Source organism: Sus scrofa, chromosome 9 (genome assembly GCF_054392235.1).
Source record: "Sus scrofa isolate SSC_HxYL_T2T_F1_AM1 chromosome 9, Sscrofa_HxYL_maternal_Yorkshire_Landrace_v2.0, whole genome shotgun sequence".
Lineage (NCBI taxonomy): Eukaryota > Metazoa > Chordata > Mammalia > Artiodactyla > Suidae > Sus > Sus scrofa.
The window spans coordinates 112,785,435-112,801,333 of NC_139391.1; the positions used below are offsets into that span (position 1 = coordinate 112,785,435).

General features: G+C 38.1%; 1 protein-coding gene across 50 annotated transcripts in view; it reads right to left on the reverse strand.

The window, feature by feature from the left end:
* Positions 1-15,899, reverse strand: part of NRCAM (neuronal cell adhesion molecule) — a 317,402-nt gene that overhangs the window by 58,275 nt on the left and 243,228 nt on the right. For 42 of the 50 annotated variants that reach the window (XM_084977477.1, XM_084977466.1, XM_084977498.1 and 39 more), the window contains 4 exons: positions 15,409-15,465; positions 13,519-13,630; positions 10,620-10,804; positions 8,157-8,288 (listed from right to left, as the gene is read on the reverse strand). In XM_084977477.1, the coding sequence (XP_084833603.1) occupies positions 8,157-8,288; positions 10,620-10,804; positions 13,519-13,630; positions 15,409-15,465 (486 nt within the window). The remainder of the gene's footprint in view (positions 1-8,156; positions 8,289-10,619; positions 10,805-13,518; positions 13,631-15,408; positions 15,466-15,899) is intronic. The other 8 variants (XM_084977489.1, XM_084977494.1, XM_084977493.1 and 5 more) reach the window with 1 other exon arrangement.

A 15,899-nucleotide genomic window follows, 5' to 3' on the forward strand; every position in this document is an offset into this window, starting at 1 on the left:
CAGGGCCAGAAATCAAATCTGTGTCCCAATGCTCCAGAGAAACAGCCAATCCCATTTCACCACAGCGCCATCTCCTAGAACCAATTTTTGATTATGGCTTGGAGTCAGTGAGAAGCCAGGCTTTTCTCCATCATACTCCTGAAGGTCATTATTGTGGGTAAAAAAAAAAAATATATATATATATATATATATATATATATATTTTTGTCTTTTTGCCATTTTCTTGGGCCGCTCCCACGGCATATGGAGGTTCCCAGGCTAGGGGTCGAATCAGAGCTGTAGCCGCCGGCCTACACCACAGCCACAGCAACATGGGATCTGAGCCGCATCTGCAACCTACACCACAGCTCATGGCAACGCCGGATCCCTAACCCACTGAGCAAGGCCAGGGATCAAACCCACAACCTCATGGTTCCTAGTCGGATTCGTTAACCACTGAGCCATGCGGGAACTCCATTTTTTTTGCAGATTATTATGCCAATGACTGGGAGGGTGAGCCTGGGGCTGGGTTTTAAACAGAAACTGATTCTCTCTGTCTCTGGGTCGAAAAGAAGGTCTGAACTCCAAGAAGGGAAAAATGTCCAAATATTCTGGTGGTGGGTGGGATCCAGGAAAAGAAGAAGCAGTGGGCTCTCTGGGGATGTCCATGGCTTAGGAATCTAGGAGCAGGGAGATGCAATATCTGTTTTAAGTTTTCTTTTTTTCTTTGCTTTAATGCTTTTCTGTTATCCTCAAGTCTCTAACAAAATTTTATAAAACTGGTCTTTGCTGTGATTTAGAAGACTGATGAAGGGCCTGTGGCCACATTTGGGTGGGGGGAGGGGGACTTCTTGGAGAAGTTGGTGGAGTGAAGGTGGTCCAGGGAAGGTGGATGAAGAGGTGACAACTGGCAGTTAGGACCTTGTGAATATTGCTTAAAGATGACCTCAGCGAGACTCAGAAAGGGAAAACTGGTCAAAGATGGAGCGTGTCCAGCATACAACCGAGGTCAGAGGATGTGTTCATCCTTGGGTTTTAAATGGGATAGTCACCTCTGAAGACTGGAGAACTTGGGAACATCTGAACTATACTTAGGATGAAAACCTCTTTAAATGAAGACATCTTCTGAGACAGGATTAAGATGGCAGAACAGAAGGACTGGAGCTCACCTGCTCTCATGAAAACAACAAAATTACAACCAACTGCTGAATAACCATCAACAAAATAGACTGGAAACACCAAAAAAGGATACCCTATAGCAAAAGACAAATAAGAAGCCATATCCAGACGGTAGGAGGGGCGATTACATGATATAAGCAACCCCATACCCACCAGGTAGACAGTCCACAGACTAGAAAGTAGCTATATCGCAGAGGCTCACCCATGGAAGTGAGAGTTCCAAGCCCCATGTCAGGTTCCCACGCCTGGGGGTCTGGCCTTGGGAGAAGGAGACTCCAGGGCATCTGGCATTGAGGGCCAGCAGAGATTGTGCAAGTGAATGCCATAGGATTGGGAGAAACAGAGACTCAGCACTTGAAGGGCACACACAGACTATCACATACACTGGTTCCCAGGGCAAAGCAGAGACTCCATAGCAATCTGGGTCAGACCAGCCTGTCGTTCTTGGAGGATCTCCTGGGAAAAGGGAGTGACTGTGGCGCATTGCATGTCAAGGACATTGGAGGATAAAGTCTTAAGAATAATGATCAGCCTGAACTCACCCAGAGGTGGCCATTTTGGAAAAATCTGTCTCCACCTAACAGGGCTGATAAGCTCCAGGCCAAACGATAAACCGAGTGGGAACATAGCCCTACTCATTAGCAAACAAGCTGCCTAAAGAACTCCTAGGCATATAGCACCTCTAATCACACCCAGAGACAAAGCCCTACCCACCAGAAGGCTAAGAATCAGTGCTACCTACCAGTTGGCAGGCACCAGTTCTTTCCATTAGGAAGCCTGCAGCAAGACCTCATACCAACTTCAGCCATAAGGGGGCAGACATCAGAAGCAAGAGAGGCTACAACTCTATTGTCTGCAAAAAGGTGACCACATAAAAAATCTACTCAAAATGAAAAGGCAGAGAATTATGACCCAGATGAAGAAACAAGGAAAAAAAAATACAGAAAAACAGCTAAGTTTTTTAGCAACCTTTATGAAAAAGACTTTAGACTAATGAGAGTAAAGATGATTCAGATCTTAGAACTAAACTGGATGTAAAATTTTATAAATTTCAAGAAACGCTGAAGGATGAAATAGAAGATTTAAAGATTAAGCAAGCAGAGATGGAAAATACAATAACTGAAATTAAGAAAATGCTAGAAAGAACCAACAGCAGAATACAGGAGCAGAAGATTGAATAAGCAAGGTGGAAGACAGACTGGTGGAAATCACTGACATGGAACTGAAAAGAATAAAAAAGATGGAAAAGAAAAGAAGACAGTCTAAGAGAACTCTGGGACAACTTTAAATGCACCAACATCCACATTATAGGCATGCGAGAAGGAGATGAGAGAGAGAAAGGGCCAGAGAAAATATTTGAAGAGATAATAGCCAAAAACCTCCCTAACATAGGAAAGGAATCACTCACTCAAATTCAGGAAGCACAATTAATACCTGATAATTATAAAATAAATCCAAGGAGGAACACTCTGAGACACATATTGATCAAACTGACCAAAATTAAAGACAAACAGGAAATACTTAAAGTAGCTAGGGAAAAGAAAAAAATAACATACAAGGGAACCCCAATAAGGTTATTGGCTGACTTTTCAGCAAAATCTCTGCAGGCCAGAAGGGACTGGCACAATATACTTAAAGTGATGAAAGGAAAAAACCTCCAACCAAGGTTACTCTACCCACCTATTCAGATTTGAAGGAGAAATCAAAAGCTTTACAGACAAGCAAAAGGTAAAGTAATTCAGCACTACTAAACCAACTTTACAACAAATATGAAAGGAATTTCTCTAGGTAGAAAAGAAAAGGCCACAACTAGAAACAGAAAACGTTACAATGACAAGGCTCACCAATAAAGGCATATACACAGTAAAGGTAGCAAATCATCTACACACAAATATGCTACCAACACTAGAAATTGTGAGAAGAGGAAGGGACAAATGCAGGATACTGGAGATTTATTTGCAGTCAAGAGACCAGAAACTTAAAACAATCTGTATCAAAACTTCAAACTGCAAATCAAAAATCTACAATAGATACACACACAAATAAGAAAAATCAACTCAAATTCAACACTAAAGACAGAGGTGAGAATAAGAGAAGAAGGGAATGAAAAAGACCAACACAAACAAATCCAAAACAATTAACAAAACGGCAATAAGAGCATATATATCAATAGTCATCTGAAATGTAAATGGACTAAATGCTCCAATCAAAAGACATAGACTGGCTTAATGGATACAAAAACAAGACACATAAATAGTCTGCCTTCAAGAAACCTGCTTCAGTTCTAGGGACACATAAACTGAAAGTGAGAGGATGGAAGAAAATATTCCACACAAACAGAAATCAAAAGAAAGTTGGAGTAGCAATACTCATATCATACAAAATAGACCTTAAAGAAAATGATAAGAGACAAAGAAGGACATTACGTATTATCAAAGGATCAATCCAAGAAGAAGATACAACAATTGTAAATATATTTTCATCCAACATAGGATTACCTCAATATACAAGGCAACTGCTCATAGACTTAAAAGGAGAAATAAACAATAACACAATAATAGCGGAGGACTTTAACACCCCACTTACAGCAATGGACAGTTCATCTAGACAGAAAATCAACACGGAAACACAGGCCTTTGATGATGCATTAGACCAAATGTACTTAATAGATATTTATAGAACATTCCATCCAAAAGCAGCAGAATACACATCCTTCTCAATTGCACATGGGACATTCTCTAGGCTAGATCATATTCTGGGTCACAAAGCAAACCTCAGTAAATTTAAGAAAACTGAAATCATATCAAGCATCTTTTCCAACCATAACACTATAAGACTGGAAATTAACAACAAAAAACCTGCGAAAAACACAAACACATGGATACTAAACAACATGATACTAAACCAATGGATCACTGAAGAAATCAAAGAGGAAATTTAAAAATACCTAGAAGAAAATGACAACAAAGACACAACACTCCAAAACCTATGGGATGCAGCAAAAGCAGTGTTAAGAGGGAAGTTTAGAGCAATACAAGCCTACCTCAGGAAACAAGAAAAATCTCAAACAAACAACCTAACTTTACAACTAAAGCAACTAGAGAGAGAAAAACAGACAAAACCCAAAGTTAGTGGGAGTAAAGAAATCATAATGATTAGAGCAGAAATAAATGAAACAGAAATGAAGAAAACTACAGAAAAGATGAATGAAATGAAAAGCTGGTTCTTTGTAAAGATCAACAAAATTGATAAACCCTTAGCCAGACTCATCAAGAAAAAAAGAGAACTTAAATCAAAATCAGAAATGAAAAAGAAGTTACAATGGATATCACAGAAATACAAAGGATCATAAGAGACTACTGCAAGCAACTATATGCCAATAAAATGGACAACCTAGAAGAAATGGACAAATTCTTAGAAAAGTACAATCTTCCAAGACTAAACCAAGATGAAATGGAAAAGATGAATGGGACCAATCACAAGTACTGAAATTGAAATTGTGATTAAAAAACTTCCAACAAACAAAAGTCCAGGACCAGATGGCTTCACAGATGAATTCCATTAAAAATTTAGAGAGGAGCTAACACTTATCCTTCTGAATTATTCCAAAAAACTTCAGAGGAAGGGACATTCCCAAACTAATTCCATGAGGCCACCATCACCCTGATACTAAAACCAAAGATACCACACAAAAAGAAAATTACAGGTCACTATCACTGATGAAAATAGGTGCAAAAATCCTCAATAAAATACTAGCAAACCTAATCCAACAATACATTAAAAGGATTGTACACCATGGATCAAGAGGGATTTATCCTAGGAATGCAAGGATTTTTCAATATCCACAAATAGATCAGTATGATACACTGCATTAACAAACTGAAGAATAAAAACCATATGATCCTCTCAAAAGACACAGAAAAAGCTGTAGACAAAACACAACACTCATTTCTGATAAAAATCCTCCAGAAAGTAGGCATAGAGGGAACTTGTTTCAACATAATAAAGCCCATATATGACAAAGCCACAGCTAACATCATTCTCAATGGTGAAAAGCTAAAAGAATTCTTGCTGAGATCAGGAACAAGACAAAGCTGTCTGCTCTCACCACTTCTATCAACATAGTTTTGGAAGTTCTAGCCATGGCAATCAGAGAAGAGAAAGAAATAAAAGGAATCCAAACTGAAAAGGAAGTAGCAAAACTATTATTGTTTGCAGATGACATGATACTATACCTAGAAAATCCTGAAGATACTACCAGAAAACTGATAGAGCTCATTAATGAATTTAGTTAAGTTGCAGGATACAAAATTAATACACAGAAATCTATTGTATTTCTACCAACAAAGCAACATTAGAGAGAGAAATTAGGGAAACAGTCTCATTTACCATCTTATCAAAAATAAAATGCCAAGGAAAAAACCTACCTAAAGAGACAAAAGTCCTGTACTCTGAAAATTATAAGACACCAAAGAAAAACATCAAAGATGACGCAAAAAGATGGAAAGCTATACCATGCTCTTGGATGGGAAGAATCTATATTGTCAAAATGACTATACTACCAAAGGCAACCTATAGATTCAATGCAATTGCTATCAAATTACCAATGGCATTTTTCACAGAACTAGAACAAAATATTTTAAAGTTTTGAACCACAAAAAACCCAGAATAGTCAAAGCTATCCTGAGAAAGAAAAATGGAGGTGAAGGAATCAGTCTCCCTGAGTCCAGACTATACTGTAAAGCTATAGTCATCAAAAGTATATGGCACTGGGAAAAGACAGAACTACAGATCAGTGGAACAGGTATGGTACTGGGAAAAGACAGCACTATAGATCAGTGGAACAGGACAGAAAACCCAGAATTAAATCCACCTATGGTCAACTGATCTATGACAAAGAAGGCAAGACTATACAAATGGAGAAAAGACAGTGCCTTCAATAAATGGTACTGGGAAAACTGGACAGCTACTGTAAAGGAATGAAATCAGAATACTCTCCAACACCATGCACAAGAATAAACTCGAAATGGATTAAATACCTAAATATAAGACTGGATACTATAAAACTTTTAGAGGAAAACATAGGCCAAACACTCTCCAACATAAACCACAGCTATATTTTCTCAGATTCATGTCCATGAGTAATGACAATAAAAAACAAAAATAAACAAATTGGACCTAATTAAACTTAAAAGTTTCTGTACAGCAAAGGAAACCCTAAATAAAATGAAAAGACTCCTCAAAAAATGGGAGAAAATATTTGCCAATGAAGCAACTGACAAGGAATTAATTCTCCAAAATATATAAACATCCTACGGCTCAATACAAAAAACAAAAAACAAACAAAAAAAATCAAAAAATGGGCAGAAGATTTAAAGAGACAATTCTCCAAAGAAGAGGTATATATGTCCAAAAACACATATGAAAAGATATTCAATGTCACTAATTATTAGAGAAATGCAAATCAAAACTACTATGAGGTACCAACTTACACCAGCCAGAATGGCCATCATCAAAAAGTCTACAAACAGTAAAAGCTGGAGAGGGTGTGGAGAAAAGGGAACTGTCTTATACTGTTGATGGGAATGTAAATTGGTGCAACCACTATGGAAAACAGTATGGAGATTCCTCAAAAAACTAAAAATAAAATTACCATATGATCTGGCAATCCAATTCCTCAGTATCTATCCAAAGAATACCATGATTCGAAAAGATACACGTACCCCAATGTTCACTGCAGCACTATATACAATAGCCAAGATATGGAAGAAACCTAAACAGAGGATTGGATAAAGATGTGGTACATATATACAATGAAATATTACTCACCCATAAAAAAAGAACGAAATAATGGCATTCACAGCAACATAGATAGACCTAGAAATTATCATGCTAAGTGAAGTTAGACAGTGAGACACAAATGTCATACGCTATCATTTATATGTGGAATCTAAAAAAAGAATATAGTGAACTTATTTGCAGAACAGAAATAGACTTTTAAAGGTAATAAAATTAAAATCTAAAGGTAATTTGGTATCTCTGTTTAACAGAGTTTGAAAAAGTTATGGTTACCAAAATAGACAGGTTGTGGGGAGGGATGGATTGGGGGTTTGCGATGGAAATGTTCTAAAATTAGGTTGTGTGACGGTTGTACAACTATAAATATAAGAAAATTCATCAAATTAAAAAAATTAAAACATATTCTTTATCCAATCCTCTGTTGCTGGACATTGAGGTCACTAATACTAATTGATTTCATAGGAAGGATATAATAGAATTTTCAAAAACAGAGACAGACTCCAAGATTTTGAAACCAAACTTATGTTCACCAAAGGGGAAGCATAGAGAGGGCAGAGATAAATTCCTGGGTTGGGACTGACATATACACATTATTACGTGTAGAAGATATGGGTAGTGGGAACCTACTGTACAGCATAGGGAAATTTACTCAGTACTGCGAGGTAGCTTGTTTGGGAAAAGAATCTGAGAAGGAATCTGATTTCCTTTGCTGTTTGCCTGATATTAACACAACTTCGTGAGTTAACTATATTCCATTAAAAATTTAAAAAAGTTAAGACAGCCATACTTCCTACTCTTGTCATATCCACTGCCTCTATTCCTAAGCTCCCCACCCGTCTCCTCCCACTCCTGTGAGTCCACATACCACTAGGCATTTTGAACCAAGAAGATAGTCTGAACTTTTCAGTCCTGCTTATATCTCCCCCTGTCATTCTTCCTATGACCCACGTAGAAAACAGGAAATCTCACCAAGTTCCAGGCAGCACATACCATTATGCTGACAGCATAATAATAAGTGATAATAAATTACATCTAAAGGTAAATGCAAATAAAACATAAAGGTCATTTGGTGTTTCTGTTTAACTTACATGTGGCCTCTGTCCTTAACCTAAGTAATTTTTCATCACCATTTGTTCTCTGTGCAGATGTCGCTCTGCTCTGAAAACATACTGCAATTGGAGCCAATCAAGGAAACTTACTTTCTATCGGGACGCCGTTTGATAACCAGCTAATTCTGGGCTTGGGGTTGCCATTAGCTCTGCAGATCAGGGTCCCGTCCTCTCCAGGGGACAGCACAAGATTCTGAGGTGCTATGATCCAGTATGGAGCCGCTTCATGAAGAAAGGGAAAACACACACACACAAAATTTGAATCAAATAAGTTTTTCTAGCAAACTTAGTATACTGAACTATCTTAATAACAAAATAAATAATTGCAAAACATCTGTTAATTTATTTTTTAGAGTGAACAGATTTATAAGCAATGCTCCAACGAATCATTCAGATTTTCAAAAGAATGTTTAAAATGACTCACTGACATCAATGTCTTATTTCTAGAGCCTTTGATTCAAATACCTTCATTTCATTCTATACTAAATTAATCAGAGATCAAAGAGGTAACAGATTTCTCTAAGGCTGTAGAGCAATTTACAAGCATAGGTAGGGCTAGAAAACATGAATTTAACTTTTAAGCCCCAGAGAATGCATACAATTATAAAGTTGGAAAATAACAGTTTTTTTTGGCTGCACCTGTGGCATGCAAAAGTTCTCAGGCCAGGGGTTGAACCTGAGCCATAGTAGTGATAACAGTGGATCCTTACCCACTGAGCCACCAGGGAACTCCGCGAAGCAATTTTTAAAGCTTTGAATTTTTGAAAATTTGCCAAGTTAGAGTGTTCCTCTCGGTCCTTCACCCAACTTTCTCTAATGTTAACATCTAACATGACCATGGTATAGTTATTAAAACAAGAACTCAACCTTGGTACAATACCAGCCACTCAACTCCACACAGTTCTTCCACTAATATCTTATTTCTACCCCAAGATCACTTAGTTTCCTCCAATCAGCCAGTTTCTCGGTTCCTCCTTGCTTTTCATGAACCTGAGACACTTTTTTTTTTTTTTTTTTTTTTCTGCACCCAGGGTATGTGGAAGTTCCCAAGCCACGGACTGAACCCACACCGCAGTTGCAACCTGTGCCACAGCGGCAGCAATGCTGGATCCTTAACCCACTGCACCACATGGGAACTTCCTCATGAACCTGAAATTTTTAAAGAGTATACTAATCAGATACTTTGTAGAAAATCTTTTTTTTTTTTTTTAACAACCTACAGCTTTTTTCATCATTATCAGAAACAGAGAACTGAACATAGATGCCAGTTTCAGCCATAAGTGTTTGATATCAATATTAATTACCCCAACTCTATAAATAAGTTCTCTATTACCTCTTTTTTTGACTTAAAGAGTTTTTTCTTTGAATATCCTTCCAAATTTATAAAGGAGAACTCATCAGAATACTTTCAGGGATAAATCAAACTTACTAACTTGATTAACCTTCATATTTCTCCTAAGGTATGTTTTCCACTTCTTCTCTGTAACCAAAATGTTTTGTGAAATATTTTTAACATGCTCCCATTCCTAGAAAATGTTTATACTAGTGGCTATTTAATCCTATATAGATCAATGTGAAGGTTTTAAGTGGAACAAAGATTTTCCACTTAACGTCAAATTTAGTGAAGAATTCTGAATTTCTAGGTTATAATCATCATCTAACCACCATCATCCGTATCATCACAATTACTTCTTTTTTAAGGTTATACTCCATTTACAGTTATCAAATACTGGCGACATTCCCCATGTTATACAATATATCCTTATAGCTTCTTTTATACATCACAGTTTGTGCCTCTTAATCTCCTACCCGTTTTTTTGCCCTCCCCCTTCTCTCTCCCCACTGGTAACCTCTAATGTAGAACATCTTTCAACTTGAGTTTGTCTGATGTTTTCTCACGATTCAGCTGAGGTTTTGGGGGATGGAGATTTCTACGTGCATCATATCTGGGAGTAAATGGTACCAACACGGCATCTCGCTAATTATGTTAACCTTGATCGCTTGGTTAGCATCATGTCTGACAGGTTTCTCCACTGTAAAGTTACCATTTTCCTGCCTTTGTTAGGAGTCACTTACGTCCAAACTCATTCAAGGGTAGGGCAATTAAGCTCCATTTCCTTAAGGGATAAGGAGTGAAGAATATGTTAAAACCGCTCCAGTAATTAATTTTTAGGGGGGTGGAGGGAGAAGAAATGCTTTGAGGCTATGCAAATAGCCTGCTTCTCCTTAAAATAATCTTAGTGTTCATCACTGGCTCTTGCCTACAGCAACTATAACTGAGGGATGCTAATGGTGATTTTTCTATTTCCTTCATTCTTCCCACGTTTATGAACTGGAATTCTTCTATAAGGAAGATTTGAGGGAGTGAATTTTTAACCTGATTTAAATGCACTATAAATAGCCATGAGAAGCGATTCAAGGTGCCATGAATATGGATATAAATGTACATTGCAATTACTGAAGCATATAAATCAAAGGCATATTTAACTGAAGATTTAGGGCCTCTCAAAACACCTGGTAGGCAAGAGCCATGTATTTTTGACAATGACATACCTTTAACGGTGACCGAAATGGTATGATGGATGGCTCCTAGCGTATTTTTGGCTATACACTGGTAATTTCCAGAGTCTGCTTCTGTAACCTGAATGATCTGCAGAGTTTTCTTAAAGTTCCTATAAAATGTTCGGTTGATGGGGAGTGTTCCATCTTCTTTGATCCAGTAAATGATTGGGGTTGGCCTGATAAGATAAATAAATAAGAATGTTACCCAAAAAAAGAAGGTCATCTCACCACTTTTGAGGATGCCTTTGCATGTGTGCTTGTAACAAATATAAAGATCATGAGGAATAAATACATCGACAGCTTACTTTTTATAAGTAATGCTCAAAACCTTACATTTAAGTCTGTAAGTGAGCATGGCTAACGGGAACACTGAAGTCTGCTGGTTTATGGCACACTGTGAACTCTGAGCTCAGGGAGGCAGTGAGAACCCCAGGAAGACGTACTTCACTAAAGGGACCTAATTATTTTCTTCCAGGTTCTGATCGAGGAGGCACTCTTGGAAAATTTTGCAGGAAGGGACTATGTCAATCAAAAGAAATACCATGAAATTAATGATAGCGAGTTATAAATTTTTCATCAGCTAGAGTTAAAAATGCCAAAGAAAGAGCTGATAGACATGTGTGTGTCCAAGAACTTTTACATACATTTCCATATCAAAGGAAGACCCTCCCTATCTCATAACAGCTTGAGTGAATGATTAGAGGAACAGTGCTCTCGCTTTAATTTCATTATTAGTGATGTTTAAAAATATTATAAGTAGGCCCAACTCATGGGTTACCTCATTCTCACCTGTGTTTCTTATTAAATCATGAAATACAGAGATAGGTGAAAAGCCAGACATAGGCTTGGAGTTACAAGGTCTGCTTCAAAATCCCAATCTTATCCTTAAATTGCTCTCTGTTCTTGGATCCCAGACCTTTTTGGGGCCTCTGTTTTCTCAGTTGCCTTAATGGGGATAAAAATGTTTGCTTTGAGCTGGTGACTTGAGAAGGTTTTCATGAGGATAAAATAAAAATCCATTTAACACAATTACCTAGCACTAAACTATGGACCAAACACTGAGTTGGGTGTTGGGAAGATAAAGATTAAAAAAAAAAAAAAAAAAAAAAGAATGGTCCAGGCCTCTCAGAATGATCACAATAGCTATCGTTAGACATGAAAATGGGATTCATTGATTGTAGAACTGTTTCTGTTCGCTTGGTTGAAAAAAAAAATTGAATGTGGAATCTAAAATACAGCACAAATGAACCTATGTATGAAACCGAAACAGACTCACAGACAGAGAGAACCTGTGGTTCCCAAGAGGGAGGAGGGAGGGAGAGGGATAGACTGGGAGTTTGGGGTTAGTAAATGCAAATTACTGCATTTAAAATGAACGGGCAATGAGGTCCTGCTGTACAGCACAGGGAACCATATCCAGTCTCTTGGGATAGATCATGACGGGAGATAACATGATAAAAAGAATATATATCTATACATACACACATACATATGTATACATATATGACTGGGTCACTTTGCTGTATATCAGAAATTGGCACAGCAGGAGTTCCTCTCATGGCTCAAAGGTAATGAACCCAACTAGTATTCGTGAGGATATAGGTTCGATCCCTGGCCCTGCTCCATGGGTTAAGGATCCAGCATTGCCATGAGCTGGGGTGTAGGTTGCAGACATGGCTCAGATCCCACGGTGCTGTGGCTATGATGTAGGCTGGCAGCTACAGCTCTGATTTGACCCCTAGCCTGGGAATTTCCATATGCCACCAGCGTAACCTTAAACAAACAAATAATAGCAACACCACCAAAGAAATAAAACTTTAAACAAAGAAATAGGCACATTTTCATTCAACTACACCTTAATTAAAAAGCCCCCCAAACCGAACAGACATAAACGGATGATGAACTGAGAAATGTGGAAGGCGACTTCCTGACATGGCCAGCAGAGGCCTCCACGTGTCCCCAGAGGTAACGTTACTCCTGGAGACCAATTTTGGGAAGGAATGTGAGACCACTGAGTCGCCAGGTCAAGAACAGCACAGAAGATGGCATGCTTCCGAGATTCCATTCACTGTTTTCAGCACATGTGCCAGATCAGTAGTACCTGCTCTGTGCCAGGCAGAAGAAGGAACTCTGTAGAAGCTTGCCTCTACATGTACCTAATGTAATAGCTGTTCTTGTATCGAGGCCAAGGCCTCCCTGCGACTCTAGTCAAAGGCACGTGGGTTCTGGGGAGTGCCATTGCCTTTGAGGTGTGTAAAGATAAGGCGGCCGCAAAGACTGGCCACCAGGAAGTAGGGGAAGGGACAGTGTGCCACATCCTAGGCTATGCCCTGAGAGGCCGTGTGTGCTTTTTCCTGTAAGGAGAAAAAGCTGGGGCTACACTGCTGGAAAGATGTGAGAAACTCAGGGCCCACCGCTCCAGAGCCCTGCTAGTAGCCAGCAGACCCATAGCTGTGAACCCACAGCTGAGTCACCTGGTAGAGGCATAAGCAGGCTTGGCAATATCAGTCAGATCTGACCTGTTTCAGCACAACTGCCCTGCAGATCTGTGGGCAAAGGATCGGTGACAAACAGCTACTGGTTTTAAGCTATTAAATTTTGAGGTGGTTTGGTACACAAGAGCAGCTAAAACAATAACCTTAATTATAACCATAGCAGTCATAAGGTGATTACTTACTGATGCTTATATCAAAAGGAACACTGTTATATTAAAAAATATTTTCATAATATGAAATTTATACCACCTCTTATTCAAGTAATTATCAAGTTTCTCTTGATGCTTGATGCAACCAGCATGAGACACGGACTCTTCCTATGATATTATTGTCTCTCTACCAATCTCTCATGTTTGAATAAAAAACAGACATCAAGACAGGAAGAGTTAACTCACAGCCCTTCTGCAATGCACTCGAGTGAAAGGACATTGCCTCTTAACTCCTCTTTACGACTTGCGTTGCCTTCTGGAGTTAAAAATGTTGGCGGCCTCTCTCTATGTGGTTTAGCTGCAAAGAGGAAAATCAATATGCATTCAGAGTTAGGAATATGGATTTCTAGAAGCACACTTCCCTGTCTAAAAACCTAATCCCTTTTCAAAACCATTTAACATCGATTGTGAAATCTGTTAAACTACACATACATATTCTTCGCCTTACAAAGAGCCATCACTCACTCTGTTAGCCAGAAGTAGAAGCAACTTTGGCTGCATAAGCACTAATGAGAAAGGACTATTTTCCTTTTGTACCTTTCCCTGATTTGGGTTAGGTTTCTATGAATTTGGGGTGGGTTGGCAAATTTTCAAACGGTAGATATACAGAGGAAAATCATGTGGTCAAACAATCCATCCCTTAAGATGAGTGCTCAGGTCAATGTGTAAATGAACTCTCTGCTGGAAGATGTTAGGTTTTTCTAAGACGTACGACTATAGCAGGGGTGACTGCCTAACACAGCAAGATCCCCAAACTGCAAGATTTATGCAAAACAAAACACAACTAGAAAGTGACTAACCAAGGTCTGATAAACAGTGCGCCAAAAATGAAGGGTGTTCAATAAACTGAAATCTGTTGCCTCAATGGCAAATCAAGAGGGCTCTAGTCAAAGATGGCAGGGAGAGTTCAACAGGCTACTTTCATGTTGATGGAGACCTTGACTAAATGTGGCCTTACCCTCTGATGGCCTCTCAGAAAAACTTAGAGTAGAAATCCTATCATAGGAAGGTTTTTAGAGCCCCTTAGAGTGTTCAACACTTTAATGTATTATCTATCCGATGCTCATAAAAACTGAATGAAAAGGTCATGTGTGAATTATTCTCATTTCTTAGAAGGAAAAAACTGAAGACCAGAGAAGGTCTTACTGGAGACAAATTAGAATTTTCCTTAGATTTTAAAGATTGTGGAAAAAAATCTTACCCCTCTGAAATCACTTGGGGAATGATTTTGAGGCCCAGATTTTTCATGAGTATTTTAACATAAAATAAATAAGATAAAATAAAAGTATGTATGGCAGGAGTTGTGGTATGTCTACTCTGGTCACTGATCCTACCTGAATGCTTTTTACTTCCTATCCCAAGAGTATAAAAATTAATATGGCAGACATTCTGCCTTATGGATAATTAAGATGACCCCATATCCAGAACCCATAATTTTCACTGATAGAGTCTATACTTGAGAGCCACATTTCCCTAAGGAAATCGAAATTTTTTCTGTTTAAAAGAATGAGGCTAAATGCTCTGTTTTTAACAAGATGACTTCCACTGAAGAGAGTGACTTGGAGTTGAAGAAAACAAAGAGAAATTCTATTGCTAATTATATGACATTGATAAGGTCATGTGAAAAGAGATGGGAATTAGGATGATTTACTATCAAATCCATTTAATGTTAGTTGCTAAAGCTACGAAAGCTTTAAGAAATTAGTATTCTAGCAGGCTAATGCACCATGCCAATGTCTATTTAGTTCATGAGAAAAGTTTGTGAGCAAGACAAAAACAAAAAATATAATTCTGAACATACATGAAAGATTTTTTTCTAAGTCGTGTGGAATGGTTCTTTGCATGGAAACAGTTATAAGAACTTTCAGTACTATGTATACAACACAGAACATGTTTTAGTGACATGTTTGAAAATCCACAGCTAAATCGCATATGAAACATACATTGATTCTAGTGGCATTAAACATGTAACTAGGAATTTCATAAAGAAATACGGTTAAACAGTCATGGAGGTGAAGTTAGTGAACTAAATTCTACAATGAAGGAGAAATATCAGTTACAATCACCATAACTCACCACCATAAAACTCAGTGTCACTCAAATTAGCAGCTATAGTGTCATTCAATTCATCCACTGAAATAAACAGAATATTATGAAGAATGCAAAAAGGAGGGGAGAGGGGATTGTAAAAAAAAAAAAAAAAGTCTTGGGCAACAAAAGCAAACATATACAGCTATGCTGACCAAAGGCCCTCCCTAACAAGTGAAAACAGTGTTTTTACATTGTTCATGACTATCCCATTAATTCACTCAGCCACCTCCCCCCATCAGTAATATGTGATTTAACTGATGCTGCAGGGCTGCCAATTAAAGGTACAGTGGAACATGAGCACCTGCAAATGCGTACATCACCATCGAGGAGATTCGGAAAGTTTTCATGGAAACAATAGTGGTAATAAAAGCAAAAAGTGTAAAATTCAGTATTTAGGGTATGCAAGCACCTTCTTTTTATTTACTTATTAATTAAAAAAAAATTTTGGCTGCATCTGCAGCATGCAGAAGTTCCTG